General features: G+C 34.3%; 1 protein-coding gene across 1 annotated transcript; it reads right to left on the bottom strand.

The window, feature by feature from the left end:
• Positions 1-6,801: 6,801 nt before the first annotated feature.
• On the bottom strand, positions 6,802-15,253 carry LOC136204161 (protein phosphatase 2C and cyclic nucleotide-binding/kinase domain-containing protein). The gene is made up of 16 exons (XM_065995358.1): positions 14,941-15,253; positions 13,557-14,703; positions 12,206-12,337; positions 11,883-12,113; positions 11,667-11,792; positions 11,196-11,258; positions 11,021-11,103; positions 10,406-10,637; positions 10,011-10,327; positions 9,725-9,815; positions 9,592-9,658; positions 9,178-9,455; positions 9,006-9,071; positions 8,740-8,861; positions 7,521-7,677; positions 6,802-7,422 (listed from the first exon to the last, which is right to left on the bottom strand). The coding sequence occupies exons 2-16, from the start codon at positions 14,634-14,636 to the stop codon at positions 7,177-7,179; spliced, it is 3,291 nt and encodes a 1,096-aa protein (XP_065851430.1). The 5' UTR covers positions 14,637-14,703; positions 14,941-15,253; the 3' UTR covers positions 6,802-7,176.
• Between the last annotated feature and the right edge of the window lie 5,097 nt (positions 15,254-20,350).

The following is a 20,350-nucleotide window of genomic DNA, read 5'->3' as shown; positions in this document are numbered from 1 at the left end:
CAAAAGGATTTTTTAGCATACTTGTCATCAGGGTAGCTCGTATAAAGCCTCAACATGCGAATCTTGGGAAACCCTTTTCATACGTTTCTTGGATAAATAAGTGCACAGATCTACATAATGTCCTCGAGTGGAACATAGAACCACTACATAATTATCTTGCTCGATTTCACCAAATGTCTTCCTAAGTTATAAATTTTAAAAGTGGCAACTAGCACTTTGACAAAAGATTTGCTGAAAAAAAGGAAGATAGAGAGAGAAATGGAAAGATGGATTCCCTTTTATAAATGGGTAAGATAAAAAAAATTATAAGGTGACACGTTTATTTTGGGTTGACTAGTCATTTTAGCCAGTCATACATCAAAGTGAGAGGTCACCTATACGTTTGTACATATTAGTGAGACAAATTGAAGGTTATAAATCAAAGTGTGAAATGTGACAAAGATTGTACATCATTGATGAAATTTACCCTTAAAAGGATAAGATACAAAAATACTCATAACGTAGGCAAATTAGAGCAATTTCAAGCATCATTAAAAATATAGATATTATGTTATCGTGTTCTACAATAATTGGATATCAATTGGTACAAAAAAAATACATTTTTTTTGTAATTTCAAAAAACATATTACTGATAAATAATGATATGACGCATATAGATAGTAAAGTAATAAAATTTATGATTATGGAGAGATTTTTATTAATAATATTTATAATTGACACATCTTGTTAACTTTAAATTATATCATTTATCACAGTAGAAATGAATTTGCTTTTAGCTACCAATGTTATAGATATTTTACTTTTATTTCTATATTAAAATTGTTGTTTCATGAGAGAAATACCTTGCCTCCTTTAGATAAAAAGTTTAATTTATGTGAATGAAGAATTTACATCCTTTAAATGTTTTTGGGCTCAAATTTGAACCCAACTGGATTAAATTCAAAATTTTAACAATTTCAATGAGAGAGGAGTTGAGAAGAGTTAATAAAATAAGGTTTTGTGATAATATTATATTTGAGAAAAAAGATTTACGATGGTTAATAAGGTCCAAGGGATATTAAGTTTGTTGACACTTCAAATTGGAGTGTTAAAAAGGTGAAAATGTTTAACTCATTAAAGTTTTTCTCTTGCTTTCTTGGATGGAGATATAAAATTCCTGATTAGAATCTCTACAGGATGGGATGAGGATTGTTGTCCTCCGCAATTGGAGACAGTGATAGGATTTATCGCCCCACAATGATCCATGTACCCGTACTCAATATGTTCCCAAGGGAATTTCCCTGGATTCTCCAATTAATTCCCAGTTTAACATTTATTTATTATTTTATATGTATATATTTTTTTTTGTCTTTTTAGAGTTATTAGATTAGGTCAATTTTATTATTTCCTTACATCATTCAACTGAAATTTAATGTTATTATTTGTCGTTATACTATGTCAAAATGCCAAGAAGATGGAGAATAACAAATTTATATATTTAAAAATTATAGTTAAACGGGAAATGGGGATCCCCGTGGAGACGGTGTCACGATACCAAGTATGAGTTATAAGGAGAATTAACTAGAGATTAATTAGTAGTTATTTGGCTTGTATTATGGCTTTATTATTTGTTTATTGCTTTTCGTATTCTGTTAGGGGATTAGTTAAACAATTGTAATATTACAGCTATAGGTTTTGTACATGTTGCCACGTCAGCATGGTAGTTTCCCCCTGTTTAGTCTCTTCCTCAGCAATGTATCGACATGACAAGAATTATTAGTGAAAATTTATTTTCCCCCTTTCTTCTTTTTCTTCTCTCTTCTATCTTTTCACTAATTCCATGTTCTCTCGTCTTTTCTATTCTTTTTCTTTTTCTACGATCAGTTTCTACCATAATCTTCTACTGTTGGAATCTCTAATCATGACATCGGTATTAGAGAAAGCTTTCCTCCGACCATAGAAGACGTTGGACAGCAAATGGAACGGTGCCGCAGGGAGTTTCACGAGCAGCAGCAACGGTTTGATGAACAATGGGAACTGCTTCGCAATAAGCAACAAGAGAAAGATGAACAAGTCTGCAAATCATTATCAAACTTAGTTCAATCGATTTGAGAGTTTCAAAGAGTTACAGATCTTTTTTCAGTTGCACCCTAAGTGTTCGATGAAAAGTCTGAGCAGAAATTGGAGGTGGCAGATTTCAAATTGTAAGGAAAAACTATAGAGATCGTTGAGCTGCTACATCAACAAAAGCAAACAACTACTATGGAGGTTCTTGAGCTTCAAACAGAGAAGGTAAACGTAGAAAATACTGACTCTTATTTAATTAACATGTTGAAACCTGAAAATCAATTTGAATAAAGGCCATACCCATACATAGATCTTTTTAAGCTAGCTAACTTTTAGGACATCCCTCTCAATGATGTGATTGAAGCTCCTAAGCTCAATCCTACATTTAGATCTCCCCTAGTTCTCAAGCTCACCTTTCACATACCAACACCTTTACCGAAATCTACCTAACACCTATAACAACTCAAAAACCTAACCCAACCTTTATATTCCCAATAACCGTTACACCTTAGACCCAAAACTCCTGAAACAAACATCATATTGATCTGTTTGGTACTCAAGTTAAAAAAAATTGTGAATCATGAGGCTATATTCATTCCTTTGAAAGAAACCAAACCTTTTAATCTTAGCATTGGCTGCAATTTGGCTATGAATTCTTTTTCTAATTTTTGTTGTGATCTTGTCCTATTTTCACTGCCTTCCTAATTTGGCTATGAATTCTTTAATCTTAAGGACAAGAATGTTTTAAAGGGAGAAGTAATGTCATTGGAGAAACTATTAGGAGGAGGAAGTGAGTGGTCCAAAGATAGTAGTCTACGTGTTAGGGTGGCTAGGTTTATAGAGATTCTAGATAAAAGACTTGATGAATCTGATGCAGTTTTAGATGTGCATCATATTACCGGTGGGGTATGGCATATGAAAATGTATGTTCATTGTTATGGGCAAATGTTACATCATCAGCATATGCTACAGAATTATGTGAGGACATGTGCCTATTACATTGTTGTTTTGCATAATTGGGTAGGTTGTTTTAGTTGTGTTGTTGTTAATGTGGGTAGCGGTATTTTATCTTTAATTGGTGCGGAACCAACATTGGGTGAAAGTATAACAATTATAGAAGGCAAAGTGGTGAAAGTTGAGTTGCCAAAGAAGACTAGTATTCTGAATTCTGAAACAATAGGCACCTTCTGGTTAATGATGGAATGTGAGTGCCCTATAACTATTATGATGAAATGTTAGTATACTATGGCTATTATGAAGGGCTTCTGAAATTATGTTAGAGGAAAAAACAGTTGAGGGAAGGCAACACTATCAATTCAGTTTATACCCCCCAACTTAAAACCTTTTATTACTTCGTTCTCCTTGTTAAAAACCATCATTCCCAAATTCCTTTTGGATTCCAATCAAGGCAGTTGTTAAAGATGAATTTTGATCTTGTATTTTGCAATATTGTACAAGCTCCTAAGGATCCTAATCTTGGGGTTATTGTCACTTCTAACCAATATACTATCCCCAAAGCTATATTCAGAGGTCAGTGCTTACTATTGCTCATTAATATTATAGGAAATGAGATATGCTTGGCTGGAACAACTAAAGGTTCTTCAATACATGAAAGTCAGAGATTTGGCAAAGTTCGCTTCCAAAATGCTCTCAATGGCTTCCCTGGAGTGTCATGTCTCAAGTAGTTCTAAATGCAATTGGGCAGAATCGTTCATCCAAAGTTTTGACAATGTTTTATTCAAGGGTCAAAATCATAGATGGAAACTCTTATTTCCTTCCCATCATTTGAGTAATTGGGTTGATAAGTTAGAGAAAGGAATTAATTGTTTCAACCTTATAAATGGCTTAAATCCAAGTAATCGAAACTCTATTCTAGCCTATTATATTCTAATTCATCAAAATGAATTGGTAATGGATGGGAAACTTCATTTGGTTCTCCTATTTGCCAAGCAAGCAACCTTTCAGCATCTGAGAATAATTGATAAACTTGGGTTTCTTCAACATCAAATGATGATAAATAAAATTCCCCAGACACTCAGCTACTAGATGTTACAACAACAGTTGATCATTTTGGCACCACAAGACATGCAATAATGACTTGGAGCGCAAAATGTTGGCAATTTAGTAATCAAATTATGGGTTTTTGGGAAAAAATGGCTCAATACGGATGGTTGGTTTCAGTTACAGAACCCATTTAAGTTCACTGTGTTCCAGCTACAAATTCTATGGAAGAGAATGTTAACTCTGGATGCCACTTGGGAGGATCACGCAATGGGCAATCATAGGAAGTTTCAATGTGTGGCAACAACATGTTACAACAACATGGGAAGTTTCAGTGTGTGTCACTCAACCACTAAATGTTACAACAACAGTTGATATTAGTTAGAACTACAGTTGATCATTTTGGCACCATAAGGCGTGCAACAACAATTTGGCAATGATTTGGAGCGCAAAATGTTGGCAATTTAGTAATCAAATTATGGGTTTTGGAGAAAAATAGCTCAATAAGGATGGTTGGTTTCAATTACAGAGCCCATTTAAGTTCATTGTTTTCCAACTACAAATTCCATGGAAGAGAATGTCAGCTCTGAATGCCACTTGGGAGGACCACGTAATGCGCATTCATGTTGCTAAACACCTGATGCCACGTCAGCAAAGTAGTTTTCCCCTATTTAGTCTCTTCCTCAGTAGTGTATTGACATGACAATAATTATTAATGAAAATCTGTTTTCTTCTTATAATTATTTGTTTTTCATTCCATGTTCTCTCTTTTTTCTATTCTTTTGTTCTTCTAAGATCAGTTTCTACCCTAATCTTCTACTGTCAGAATCTCTAACAAACTAGTACAAAATTTCCCCGTTAAGGTTTCAGGGAATCCCCGATAAGCTAGAGAGTGGGAATGGGGAATGTAATCCTACCTCGTTTACATCCCTATATGAATCACATCCAAACAATGGCCAAAAATAACAATACACACTGAGGAACTATAAAATGAAAAAAAAAACAAAAAAAAAATCCTTGTTAAAGGAAATTTGCTTTCACTTTTTCACATCGCACAAGAATAATTTATGAGATGTTTCTCTTTCCATCTTTAGAAACTGAAAATGTGCAAGTGTTTAGCAAATCACAACTACGAGTTCAAGCCACCAAAATTCTGTGGGGCTAAAATAGAAGATAACTCTGGTTTACGAGTTCAAGCCACCAAAATTCTGAGATTACTCCCTTCAACATGTCGCATCGTTTGGTTCAAATGTTCATGTTTACTTCAGCTGTCTATGTTTACTTCTTATTGTTGTTAGTCGTTAACCGATAGATTTTAACTAATTTCTTTTCAAATAACTATCACTAAGGGCTCGTTTAGTTCGCGGAATAAAATGGGAATAGAATAGTTATTCTTTAGGAATAGCTACTCCCACCTTTGGTTCAATTCTTTTGATGGAATAGCTATTCCATGGAATCCCTATTCATTGTTTTCATGGAATAGCTATTCTTCAATTTATCCAAAGAATAACATATTCCTAATATTGTATTTTTATAATTTATAAAATTACCCTCCATTAAATCATCAACCTTCTCTCTAGCCAATTTCTCAAATCCTATAAATTTTGGCGAATCCCTAATTTATATCATAAAAAAAGGTGAAAAATGAGGAAAACGTTAAAAAATGAAAATACAAAAAATATGAAACATGAAAACAACAAAAAAAACAAACACACGAAAAACACAAAACAATAAGCAAAAAAGTGACAAAACACGAAATATACAAAAGCTTGAAAAATACGAAAAATGCTAAAACACAAATGCATGACAATACGTGAAAAACGCGAAAAACGCAAACAAAACACGAAACCGTAAAAAAATACGAAAAACATAAATAACACGAAAAAGTAACAAAATGTGAAAAATACAAAAACACGAAAAAAGGAAAAACCGAAAAACTAAAACGTGAAAACGCGAAAAAAACGAAAAAAATTTAAAAAAACACAATAACGTGAATAACACGAAAACATGACAAAATGTGAAAAATAAGAAAATATGAACAAACGCGAAAAACAAGAAAACTTGGAAAACACGAAAAAACATAAAAAAAACATGCAAAAACATGAAAATATTAAAAAATGTTATAAGCGCATTTTTCACATTTTCGTGTTTTTAACGTTTTTGCACGCTTTTCGTGTTCCGCGTTTTTCATGTTTTTCTTTTTTTTTTGTACTTTTAGTGATTTTCAAATTTTCAAGTTTTTTTTTTTTTTTTTTTGCGTTTTTTCACGTTTTTCTGGTTTTAATTTGAAAGAAATAATAAATTACATTTGAGGGTAATGTTGTCTTTTGAATAAAAAAATTATCTATTCCATTCCATTTTATTCCATCAATCAAACATAGGAATAGTTATTCCATTCCATTTTATTCCATTCTATTTCATTCTTTGCTATTCTATTCCTTTGGAATACTCATTCTATTCTATTCTATTCCATTCCATTCCGCGAACCAAACAGCACCTAAATGTTTCTCAATTCTAATCAAAAACTTCTATTCTATTGTATAAATTGAAAAAAAAAACAAACAAGGAACCATAAAAGAGAACCAAACATAGATTCAATCTAATCTTGTAAAAAGCAAAGAATGCACATTGAATTGACCAATCACTACCATAAGCAAATTCAACCACGGGCAATGCTTAACTAACACGACACGACTGCTATGATTATCATTTTTCTTACCTTTATATCATATAAAAGGTATAAATAATATGACACGATTTTGAATGCTAGAATTTCATTTCCAGAGCAGAAGAAACTCATTTACATATTATATACGTATTTACAGAAGTGGGACATACACCCAAAAAAAGGATTCAAAATATAATTAAGAATCAATTGACTGACCTCTTTCTCTGTAGAATTGGTTAGTACAGCTACCCATACAAGTAATCCACCTATGCAATCATATTCTTTATGACAGTAAAAATAAAGGTTCCCGGTCAGGTTCAAACCCGCAGCTTCCTCTTCATTTATCCGCAGATTTTTCAGGTTCCACGCTCTGATTATGTTCAAGCAAATATGACATCATCTTCCAGGAAGAAGATAACTCTACTCCAAACAAAAAAGTTAAAATCCTCGTATCGATTCTTCTACCAATCGTCCAGCCACTCAGGGGCATCCAGTTCATTTGTGTCTTGGGATGGAGAGGGAAGACGATCACTAAAATCCTCGGAATGAATTTCGTAACTTTGGGTAACACGATTGGTTATTTCATGAGGAACAGGAGAGCTTCCGTCTCTGATTCCATTCCAGTCAACACCTTCAAACCATCGATGACTTTTAACAGAATCAGAACCCAGGCCTCCAAGTCTGAAATCTTCGTCCACTTCAAGTAACTGAACATGTTACTCATAAAAGAGAATATATTATTAAGGGAAAAAGAAGGTTTCTCAAAATCAGGAAAAATAATCGGCCTAAATGAACTCAACAAAACCTTTGTGATGAGATCAGCAGCTTCAGGGCTGAATGTAGGGGGAATGGTTATCTGTCCTTTCGCAATCTTCGCGTATGTGTCAAGTTCACTTTGTCTCCACGAACCAAATGGCATTTCACCTTTCAACATGAAGTAGATCAAGACTCCCAATGCCCACCTAGATAATTTTTACCATTAAAATTTGTTTCTATGGCGGTTCTAGAAATTTCAACAGTTCTACAGTCAAGGAAATAACGATAAAATCTAATTACGAGGAATACATTGATGTCATGGATAATTGTTTGTCATAAAACCGCCATGATTCCTTCATTTTCTTTTCTCAAATCCCAACCGCTCTTAAAATGGAACATAATCATATTTGAAATAGGTCTTCTATATATTGTAAAAAGTTCTTGGCTCGGCATAATGTTGAATTTGTACATGTATAATTTGCAAGAATCAAGCAATACAGCCCTCAATTCAAATATCCATTCCTCATCATTTCAGAAGATAATGTGCTTATTTTACGCGATTTAAATTGTCAATCACATGGTAAATGAAGTATCAGTATCACAAAATGAACAAGGATGATATCCAATTGGCAGTAATAAACTCGGAAATATTGGTAAAGAGGATCAATTTTCTAAATCAAATTCAAATTCAAATTCAAATGCTCCTCCCCAAAATACTACCAAATTCAAATTCGTACAGTTCTATCTATATAAATTCATTTGCCCAAATACAATCCGATGAAGTTAGTGATTCACAACATTGTCCTTACCATTAAAACTCCTCAGTTTAATCCCCGTATTTCACTTATGTTAAGGTCATCTCTATCTATATTTCTAAGACCCTCGACTTCTCTCTCCCTCTCTCTCCCCTCCTTGTATTTTCAAAACCATAAATCAAGATGACCAAGGAGAAAATGCTGCAAATATAGGTGGAATAACTAATTGCAGACTAATGCAAAGTGTGGGGACAAAAATGGATGCAATCACGTCAAAGGACCAAAATACTGGCAATAAAATAGGCAGGTTATGCACTGAGACCTCCCAAATTAAAATATGCACTCTGCTGCTAAATGGCCTTCTTACTTCACAACTTTTAATTTATACAGCGAAACAAGTAACTTCGTTAAACAAACGAGGAAGGAAGAGGATTCACCAATTAATAAAGGAGACTTTTTTTCAAAGCAGTAAACACTTTCTCAAGTAATAGAATGAACATAATAGCCTCTTACCAATCAGCAGGAAGACCATGACCTTTACCCTGCACAATCTCTGGAGACAAAGAATCTGCCATCCCACAAATCGTAAACGTTCTGTCACCTGACAACTTTTTCGCAAATCTGAAGTCCACTAGCTACAATAAAACAAAACGGAAAAAAATAAAATAATAACTTGAGCATACGCCACACTATTTTTGTACAAAGGACAGGTTATACACTTCAAGACCTGCATGAGAGTGGTTTAGATATCTGACAGCAAAATAATATATAGAACCAACCTGTAAATGTCCTGTTTGGTCCAACATTAAGACATCAGGAGACACACCTCTGTAGAGAATACCATTCTGAAAATCAAGTAAAGAAAATGAATGGTAAAAAGATTATAGAATCATAACAGGAAAACAGAGAAATTGAAAGGAGAAAAAGAAAAAACAATTCCATGCAACAGACCTGGTGTAGATCCTCCAACGCAATAACAACAGAAGCAGCGCAAAACCGTGCAGATGGTTCATCAAGCGCTGTGTGAAGTATTGAAGCCAACGGACAAGCTAAGCACACATTCAACAATATCCCCGCATGCATTCTATCTGCACAAGTACAAAGAACCTGGGGCACACAAGCTGAAGGGCTCATGCTCTTCATTAGATTCTTCTCTTTCAAAACTTGAGCCTCCTTTCCCAGTTTTTTTATCTTCTCCTTCGAAAATCTTTTCAAACTATACAAATTTGCTGACAGCCAAGAGATTCACAATAAAATATTTAGTGTGATTGCCATAACTTTCATATCACAAGTATATATGAGAGCACATGTTCATACATACATATCTGCATACTAAGACAAATTTAGGTGTAAAGGGAGATTAACCTGAGTCCTTCAAAAGTACGAGCCCAATCTCACTGCAGTCGGTGCTATACAAACAAGTCTTCCACTCCTGTACAACAAATAGCATTAGATCATGCAAGAAAAATCTGATACAACAGGACAGAACACCACCTACCAAATCACAGAGGCGAACTTTAGGAAGAGCTAAAATAGTATCAGCATTTCCAATGGATTCCTTGGAAAAATCTGCAGAAGAACACCTTGACCTATATGATTTTATTCGGAAGATATTAGGAATATAAAATACTTTTGAAACAAAGATTTAACAAATCCAATAAATTTAACCCCAAAAAATATGTAACACTAATAATAAGTAAATAAATAAAAATCCTACATCACCCACAGAGTATGGGAAATAAAAACATCCAATAAAATATTTCTTAATTGAAATGACAACATACTTTTCTGCATCATGTGAAAGCTTTGTCAAAGGGCCAACGACTGAATCAAATTTTTCCTTTGTCAAGATGGAACATGTGCAATCACCCACAGCAACTGCACTCAGTGAACCAACATCTTCACCAAGAAGTGCCCATTCACCAAAATAGTCTCCCTCTGTCTTTTCCAATGAGAGTCTTTTACCACTCAAGTAACTATTGTCCTCATTCTGGTTCTCAATATTCAAACTTCCAACATTTGTATTGCTGAATACGTCTGCATCAAAAGTAAGTCTCACCCGTCCCCTCTGAATAATGTATAATGCAGGGGGGGCCTCATTCTGCTAGATTATATTGAAGGAATATTAAGAGAGAAGAAAGATAATCGATTCATATGTTTTTGGAGGAAATGACTTTACCCCATTAACTATTGTCTGCCCATCTAAGAAGGAAACTTCAGCAAGAGAATCTGCAATGCGACTCAGCTGCAGTATTGTCAATCTGGAAAGAAGATCCACACTGCGTAGCAGCTTCAGGGATAACAAATTAGAAAATTCTGACATCAAAATCCCACGAAAATCTTCTCTCTTTAAAGCCCATAATGTTCCACCAGTGACAGCACGAACAGAGGCCTGGAGTGGCTTATTGTACCTACATTGCAAGACATGCAAAAGAAAATCATTAACAGAATGAAAAAAGGTAAACTCAAATCAAACAAATAATTAGAATAAACTTCATATGCAAGGACATTGAAGGAGTCAACATGTGCTTGAAGTCATTTATCAAACTATTAGAGACATGGACATTATGGAACTATTAGCACAAAGGAGAATGTGATCTTTAACTTGCACAAACAACATGGGAAGAGTTATGATCAGGAGGTGTTTGCAGTCATTTATTGAATTATTTTCTAGGTTTATGATCAATTACTCCACAATTGGTAATATCATATTCGAATTTTAAACAAAGAGATAGTGTGAACTAATAGCAAATACAAATACACATTTATATCAAAGAATTGGAATATAACCCACATCAGTGCTAGCTCTCCGAAGGACGATAACTTATCTGCTGTATATCGCTGCAAAACTTTGGGCACCTCTCCATTTACTTCTTCCTGCAGTCGGATAATTGCTTCACAATCAAACAGTAATTCTCAAAGAAAGAGACAAATATGACTTTAAAAAGAAAACAAAATAATAAAGCAACCTGGGTAGCATACACCTCAAACTCTCCACTACCAACAACATAAAAGCAATCGCCTTCACCACCCTGCATTCAGAATTATCATCACATTTCTATTCTTGATGATTAAAACCACAGTTTTACTTCATACTTTACATATATTGCTGACAGCAATTCTCTACTATAGGTGCATATGCATGAACATGGATCAAAGTTTGCAAATTTGCGATCATCTCTCAATTTCAGTTGAAAATTTCTAATTCATTGGTTGACTAATTGAAGTGCTTCTGCTTCATGTATATATTTCAGAACATTAGTCAACTACTTGGTTGGTTTAGATTATCTTTCTTTTAAGTAAACATGTCTTGAACCGAACAAACTTGAGCATAGTCAATGATCTTTTTTCGTGAGCCTCCCCTGAACTTTGATCAGTTAAAAAATCTTAACAGACCATGTACCCCAGCTGACCAAACAGGAATAACAGAGAGAATTAACCTGTTTAACTACAACTTCTCCGGGCTGGACTTCAACTCTTTGCATACAGTCCAATAGAACTTGACACTGAGAATCAGTAAGCTTCTTGAATAGGAAGTGGTCTTGCAAGGCCCTCTCAATCTGTGCCTGTCAACAAAAGTGTATGCGATTTAGTATATATTTCTGCAACCTACTAGATCAAACAGAAAATCAGGCATAAATATATAGATTATTTACTTCTTCTTCCCAAGTTTTCCTATGTGCTGGAGATGGAGGAATCCAAACTTTCCCATTCTCTAGTGAACTCTCAATGGCACGAAGTCGTGCCCGAGATAAATCATGCCTTACACGCTGGTTCTGAGAGTTCCAGCTAAAGGTTGAAGGAGATTCTTTCCCAGTCACCTCTACAACTTGGGGAGTAGGTGCTGTTAGAACAGTCCCCGGACTTGTCGACTCACCAACAACATCCTGAGAGAGAAGAAAGACGAGAATTCAAACAACCTCTCAGTAAAGAAAACCGGATAAACCAAAGGTTATATACAAATAGGGAGTTCACTTACATTGGTTAGCCCATCAATATGCACAACTATCACAGTGATGTCATCAGTACGAGTTTCATACTGTAGCCAAAGTCTATATGATTCAGCTACAATTGCAGCACAAGCATCTCGTGGATCTCCATATTTAGCAACCTGTTTATTTTGAAGCAAAATAAGTAAAGCTGATATTACAAACAAGAACAGAAGAATTGAAAAGAATAAAAAGGGCGGCCCGGTCGCACTACGCATCCCCGCTGAGCGAGGGTCCGGGGAGGGGTCCCACCACAAGGGTGTACTGGGGGCAAGCCTTCCCCTGCCAATTTATTTGGCAAGAGGCCGCTCCTAAGACTCGAACCCGTGACCTCTTGGTCACACGACAACAACGTTTACCGTTGCGCCAAGGCTCGCCCTCTAAGAATTGAAAAGAATAAGGAGAAAAAAACGGCATACATGATTTGCTTAAGAGATGTATATAACAACATATCGGACACTTTTATCAAACAGGCAAGTATGGCCTGATCGTAGTATAAGATAGTAATTTAGTTTTGTCATGAAATTTTCCTTGCAAAGAGCAGAGGAAGCAAAACTCAGTTGATGTCTTAAATGCCAGCATGCAGATATATGATCCACGTTATTGAAGGAGTGTAAATTGATTTCTTATTTAGTGCAACTTTGGATTTTATTGCTAACTGACAAGGAAGTCCAAAATTGGCCCATATGCATAAGTTTATAACCACTGGCAAGCAAAGTATTAGGTACTATTTTACACAAAATAGTAGGCACAGAAATAAATTCACATATTTCCATGTACTTTTCCAATTAAAATTACGTATTCTCATTGTCACATAATATCCGCTTATCCAAGTGTAGTAATAATAATCAAAACAAAAACGACGACTTTTAGAGAGTGCTCAGATAGGAGTTAATACAACTTTTTAAAAAGTTCTAACTACAGATTTTTAATAGATAATTCATGTTGATTCTAACCAAATACTAAAATCAGCATCCATATATCTACTCAATTTATACAAAATATATCTAGTGTGTAGTCCTTTCTTTTCAAATTCACACCTATCCAATTATGGTATTGCTCAACATCTAGAATATTATAAGATTCTTTCTTTGTGAGCATTTGTCTTTATCTCACTTAATTTTGCATTTTAACTTCTCAACTTCACTGAAAATTCAGCCTGTTTTAGTACCCACAGCATGAAATCCTTTCCATCAGACTTACTAATATAAGTTGTTTAGTTGCTAACAGCAAGCATGTTTCAGTAATAGAGCAAATAAGCAGTCATAAACCTTCAATTTCAACTGAAAAGCATTCAATGACAAAATGTTGCTCAGAGAAGAGAGAATGAAGATACCTTACCATCTCAACCACAGTTTGGCTTGAGAGGAACTCAAAAACCCCATCACTAGCAATCACGAAGAAAGGATGCTGAGGGGTAAGCTCAAGAACAGCAATTTCAGGATTTGCAACCACTCCAATTGTCTCAGCAATAGAATCTCCAATACTCCTCGTAAAAGCAGTTCCTGGATACATCCCATTTGGGACCCACAATCTTGGAGGATCGCCATCATCCTGCTCCTCAGTTCCCCAACACTGCACATCAGGATTTTTTAACCCCTCAATCTGATCCAAAGTGAGCACTCTAGCTCCACAAAGCTTAACCCTCTCAATTTCATCTGCTCGAAATGGAGTCTGATCATTTGATAGATCAATAGCTGCAATCTCCTTCCCTCTCCTCTCTGCTAGAACCGCTCTCGAATCCCCAGTATTAGCCACGTATAGTGTCTTTCCCCTGACTAACACTGTTATCGCTGTCGTCCCGCTCATGCTATCGTCCAAGCTATCGGCATGCAACTGCGAATTAGTAGTCAAAAACGCCGAATGACAAGCCTCCACTGCATCCACATTAAATTTACTATTTCTCAGCAAATTCTCACACAACTTTCGCTTCACGAACTGCGAGCACTGAGCCCCAAATTCTCCATGCCCATCAAATACCCCAAAAAAATTATCATTTGCACTCGTCCCAAACGGTGTGTGGATACAGAAACTATCCTGATTCGCCTTATCGAGTGCATCCGGATAGAAACCACGCTGAGATAGATATGAGTATCTCAATTCGTAATTAGCCGCTGGAACCTTAACGTTCCTCGAACCACTTGGCGGAAGGAACTGAGAGGAAACCCTAGCTAACCTAGCAATCCCCAATTCCGGTTCTGCGGAAGAGTTTAACTGATTAATTTGATCACGCCCTTCCGAATCCGGAGAAGACAATTGCGGACTATAAACAGGGAACTCAGCTCCTCTGGCATGACCCCCAGCTCCTCTGGCATGACCTCTAGTCTGTTGCAGGATCTGTTGTTGATGCTGCTGCTTGATTCTTTGTTCCCTCGGCGCACACACCTCGCCAATACAGGCTCGCGAGTATACACACCCCATTTAGTGAAAACTCATGGAATAATTGTTTCAAATCTCAACTCACAGTCTCCTTCCCTGCTTCAAAACTCTGTCAACACCAAAAAATTCGGTAATTAAGAAAAAAATATCCCCGCATTCATTACAAAACGATTCCTACATAAGATCTACTATTAACGAAAAACCGTTACAGGTCAAGAACCCAATTTATTTATTTCAAAAGCAAAAGAGAATCCAATATTATCACTATCATCATTTCACCATTATTGATCATGCCTATCATTAATATAATGAAGAAGAACGTAGTAAAAGAGATGTGAACACTCACTCTGAAAAAGTCAAATAAGAAATGATTAAAAAAGATGAGGTAACTGATTTGTTTGAAGCAGGCAAGGAGACATGATCAGAGAGGTCAGCGATTCCGTGTCCTTTCTTCTTCCCTTCTGTGTGCGTCTGTGATTTTTTTTTTCCTTTCTGAAATTTGAAAACTCGGAGGGGGTTACAGTTAAGAAGCTGAGATTACGCAGCGTAAATTAGCGGAGTGGAATTCAGAAGAGGAAAGTGCGTAATGCGCGCGAGAGAGCGCGAAGAGCGTAAGATAGAGAGAATGAAGGGATTAGGCTATATGGAAAGTAGGAGTTGGATATGGAAGATAGAACGTAGCAGTGCATGTGTGGACGGTCAGGGAGAGGTCAGTATCTCTCACTCAGCTTTATCTATGGACCCTTTCTAATCTCACTTTTCCCATTCACATTTATACACTTACCTTTTTCGTTATTTTGTTTTTTCATATACAGTATATAGTTTTTTTTTTTTTTTTTTTTGTTGATGGAAAATCATATTATATAGTTAATGTTAGATGAAGGTCAATGTTATCCTAAGCTTTGTGGGAAATCTCATTAATTTTTACTTAAAAAATGATAAAATTTTATTTTAAGTTTTTCTATGAAAGGTAAAATTGAAAGAAAAAATTTAGGCAATATTTATTTGCATTTAAAATTTACATTATTTGTTTAAAATAAAATTTACATTAATAATAATTTTCAAAAGTAGTTTTTTTAGATGTGTCATGTATATAGTGTTACCGTCGTTTCGTAACTTGCTTTCACGATCAAGATTCCGGTCACTTATAAACACAAGAACCGTCAGAAAAGGGGTCGGAGAACGACAAACCCTCTCTGATAGTAAAGTCAGTTGATAAACTGAGAGAATACCAAAGACTTGGAAAGAAAATATTTAAAGTGGTTAGAATCAGTTACCTCAACTCTGTCGTGGTTCAAGTATTTATAGATAACAAAAAGTGATATCCTAAACACATGACAGCTTCTAATGTTGGAGTCCATCATTCTGATTGGTCCATGTGTCCTTTAATATACATTTTGACTAATCACCTTCAGGCATATTGGAACGATCGAAAGATGTACCCGAACCCTACTTAAAGGTTCCTCTTTCTTCTTTATTCTGGGCGAGGTTTATCTGAATATCATAATTTATAGTGGGCCCACTTGTCATGAGTCCAAATGAATTAATACTATAATAATAAGTAAAGTCTCTCCGCTTATTAATGTGTATGTCTCCCCATCTTCATGGGAGAGTGTGTTTCTTTGTTAATTGTTTCTTTATTTTTTGCTCTTGTTATTGTTGTGTGGGCTTGAAGGTTTTTATTTCATGTATGATCGTGTTTTTTTATCTTTCTTCTGTTATATCAAAGGTTTAAGGGTTTATGGTTAGGTTCGTGGACGATTTGGCCAATATCAACATGATGAATTAGATCTTGCTGAAACCGAAGAGAATATGGTGGGCATATTTCTAACGGGTAAAATCATCAATTTTCCAACGATGGGGAATCACATGGCCAATCTATGGAAACTCGAGAAGGGAGTTGCTATCTCAGAAGTAGGGATGGCAACGGGTACTCTACCCGCCGGTACCCAACACTACCCGACTCTAATGGGACTACCCGTACCTTGTATAAAAGGGTGTCGGACGGGTATGAGATCAAAACCATTACCCGTTAGGGTAATGGGACGGGTATGGGAAGACCCCCTAGGGTACTCGGTACCCCGTTACCCGTCATAACGTTTTTATATATTAAAAAATATTATTGTGTTTTAGATGTAAGATGTGCGATTTGAATACCAACCATTGTTCTTTGACCATTAAGCGATGTCACTAAGCTATTTTATTTTTATTGATTAAGGTTCAATTTGTTCAATTTTTAGATGGATGATTTATTAAATTTATACTTTGTTAAATTTGTATAATATTTTTTGTTTTATTTATTGATTCTTAACGAATAATGGTATCCGCGTGTACCCGTGAATTAAATGGGACGGGTATGGGATGCAAAACAGAAAAATCAATCAACATTTACTATCTATCAATAACACCAAATGACAAATAACTAACGCGGAACAACAAACAGCAAACTAGAACATGTGAACCAATCAGACTATTAATAAGCGGTCTAATAAAAATATTCAATTTCATATGAAAATAAAAAATGTATATACTTTTGTAAATATGTACTATAATTGTTTAGACTTATGATTATTGTCGTTGTATCGTTTGAGATTTAATTTTATAATTTTTTATAAAAATGTCATTTTTTTAGCCTTTCATCCTTCAACTCTGAGCAACACTGTTTTACCTATGTCCAGAAACCGCGGGCGAATAATGATTATGAGTGAACTAAATGATGTATGAAATAATTTAGAAAGAGAATTAAAATAAGAAAAGGACCCAAAACTATAGTCTATATCTCTAAACAATGATTCAAGTTAATGGCGCCATGAATGCAGAACCAGCAAGAAGGTCTCCTCCATGTTGGCTGGCATAGTGGTCCACTCGCTTGTCTTCACACACTTTTCTTCAATTTCCATTCATTCCCTTTTTTGGGTTTTTGCATTATTTCATTTAATTTCATTTGTACTGCTTTCTTAAGCTCTATGGTCTCACATTTGCCACATTTTACATGTAGCTGCTCACGTTTTCTTTTTACACTCTTCTTCCAATTATTCTTAATTTTAGCCACTCATTTTTTTATAATAAAATAATAGCACTTGTATATAATGACGGTAACGTGTACGAGTTTCGTGGGTACTCGGTATTATTCGATTTCGATCTAAGATTACTGAACACGGTATAAAAGGATTTGGGACGGGAATAGAAGTAAAAAGAAAAATTATGTAATGGGTATGAGACGAGAATGGAAATACATCTATCGGTTACACGTTATCCGCCGCGTACAGTAAAACCTCTATAAATTAATAATGTTGGGACTATGAAATTTTATTAATTTAGAGAGATATTAATTAATCGATAAATTAATAATTATTAATTTATAGAGTGATTTTAAATTTTTTAAAAATAAATTTTAAATTATTAATTATTTCAAACATTGTAAAATTCGTACAAGGGATGAATATGTCACAACGAATTTAGAGGAAGGAATCACGGAAGAAGACATTCATGAACTTGAGAGAATGATTGGCTAGCTTGGTTACCGCAATCAAATGAATGTCAATCAAATATTGGATTATCTAGGTGAAAACAATGAATGCTCACAAGTCCAAATTTTAGAAGAAATTGTATCAAACGTTATGCAAAATTCAATTGAGGATGAAGCTGAAGATGATTTAGTACCTTTAAAATCAGTCACAAGAAATGAAGCAATTATATCATCATCCACTCTTTACAATTTTTTGTTAAAATTTGACAAGGATATACCGGAAATTTTGAATGCACTGAGAATAGTTAGAGATGAAATTCAACTAGATTTAAATTTCAAGAAAAAACAAAATACTATAGATTTATATTTTGCTAAATTATCCCAAGTATGTATATCTATATATATTTCGCATATGTATTTGAGAAATTATTAATTTATAGAGGTAATAATACAATGTATTTGTAAGGGGTTGTTCTAGAAAATTATTATCTTATTAATTTATTAAAATTGATCATTTTTTGAACTGGCCCAAGTCGGGACCAGAAGAAATTATTATTTTAAAGAGTTTATTAATTTATCGAGTATTAATTTATAGAGGTTTTACTGTATTTACTAATTTCTTTTTTTATTATTCTTTTGAAGGTTAATGCATGCATACAAAAATAAAGGGAAGAAATAAAGAATTTCGATATTAATTATTGGCAAAAAGCATTATTAGGTCCATGATTTTTCATTTTTCGGTTTATTAAGCCTTTGATTTTTTATTTGGATACATTAAGTCCCTGATCATTTATTTTTTATCTCATTAAGCCCTTGATGACAAAAAAAAAGTAATTTTGAACATAAAAATTTGTTAACATACTGTAATTCAGTGCACTTGCATTCGAAATTTATATTTTTTTTCAATGTCTGAAAGCAATTTGGATGTGTAATGTAGTTATAGAAAAACTGTAAAAAAATATATTTTTTAATAATTTCAAATACAAATGAAGTTAATAAAGTATTTTTTAACGGAATTAGATGTTCATAATTTACTAATTTGGTCATAAAGAGCTTAATGAGACCAAAAATAAATGATCATGAGCTTAATATATCCAAATAAATGATCAAATGTTTAATAAAAGATCAGGGGCCTAATGATGCTTTTTATCTTAATTATTTAATGATTTGCATTTGCTATTAAATTATATATTATGTTATTTAGCACTTTAAGTATTTGAGGGTTTTTTTTTGGTGTTGTTGTTAAATTTGTTTGCGAATGATTTTGTTAAATTCGTTATCAATGTTCTTTTTTTTTGGTAATGAAAAGTTTAGGTAAGGGTAGGTCTATCCACTCCCAAGGTCAGGGCAATTTATCAATGTCCTTTTTTTTTGTAGGATAAAGTTTAGGTAAGGGTAGGTCTACCCACTCCCAAGGTCAGGGCAAACCACAGACCTCGATGAGGGTTTACAGTGGAATTTACAGATCACCTACCAATGAGGACTAAATTTTGACGGAGTGGGGAATCAATGTCCTTTTAAATTTGTGATTTGTGATTTGTTTTTTTTTTTTTTGTTATTTAATTTATATATTTAAACAGATAAAGGTATGTGATAAGGATGTTTTATCCCTATCTTTTATTACGGTTTTTGAGATTATTTCGTATCATTTATTATCATTTTGTTTAATTTAAATCGTTATTATCTTTGTTTTATCAACTTTTAGTTTTTAATTACATTTATAGCATTTATTTAATTTCTATTAATTATTGTGTTATTTTCAATAAAAAAAAAGATTGTCATATTTGAATTAGAGTTTTTATTATGTCCAATTTATGAATTTGACTTACTAATGAGATTTTGGTAAGTTAATTAACTGATGGGTATAATAATTTAATGAGATTTTGTGAGTTAACTTGGCAGATTTTTAAGGGATTCAGCATCAGGAACAATTTTGACCAAGACCAGACAAGTCACACTCACTTAGTTGTCGTTGTCGGTCAGCTCGTCGAGCTGGCCAAGAAGACAGACGAGAAGAATACATAGCCTCTTGCTCACCGAGCTGGGGGGGCTAAAAATTCCCAGTGGTTGCTCCTTTGGCCAGCGTCGAAGATCACCCATTTGACCCCTTCTTCAAATTTTCAATATGTAATCCTATGAAATATTTTATAGATGTTGAGAATATTTTATAGCTATTGAGTAGGATCTATATTTTTCTATTTAAAGACTTTGGATTTGTCATTCCAATACATCCAATATTCATTTGTTAAGTTTCTCTTTCCCCCTGAGAGCAATTTGAAACTTTGTC

Source organism: Euphorbia lathyris, chromosome 8 (genome assembly GCF_963576675.1).
Source record: "Euphorbia lathyris chromosome 8, ddEupLath1.1, whole genome shotgun sequence".
In the NCBI taxonomy this organism is placed as follows: Eukaryota; Viridiplantae; Streptophyta; class Magnoliopsida; order Malpighiales; family Euphorbiaceae; genus Euphorbia; species Euphorbia lathyris.
This window is presented reverse-complemented; position numbering and strand designations above follow the sequence as displayed.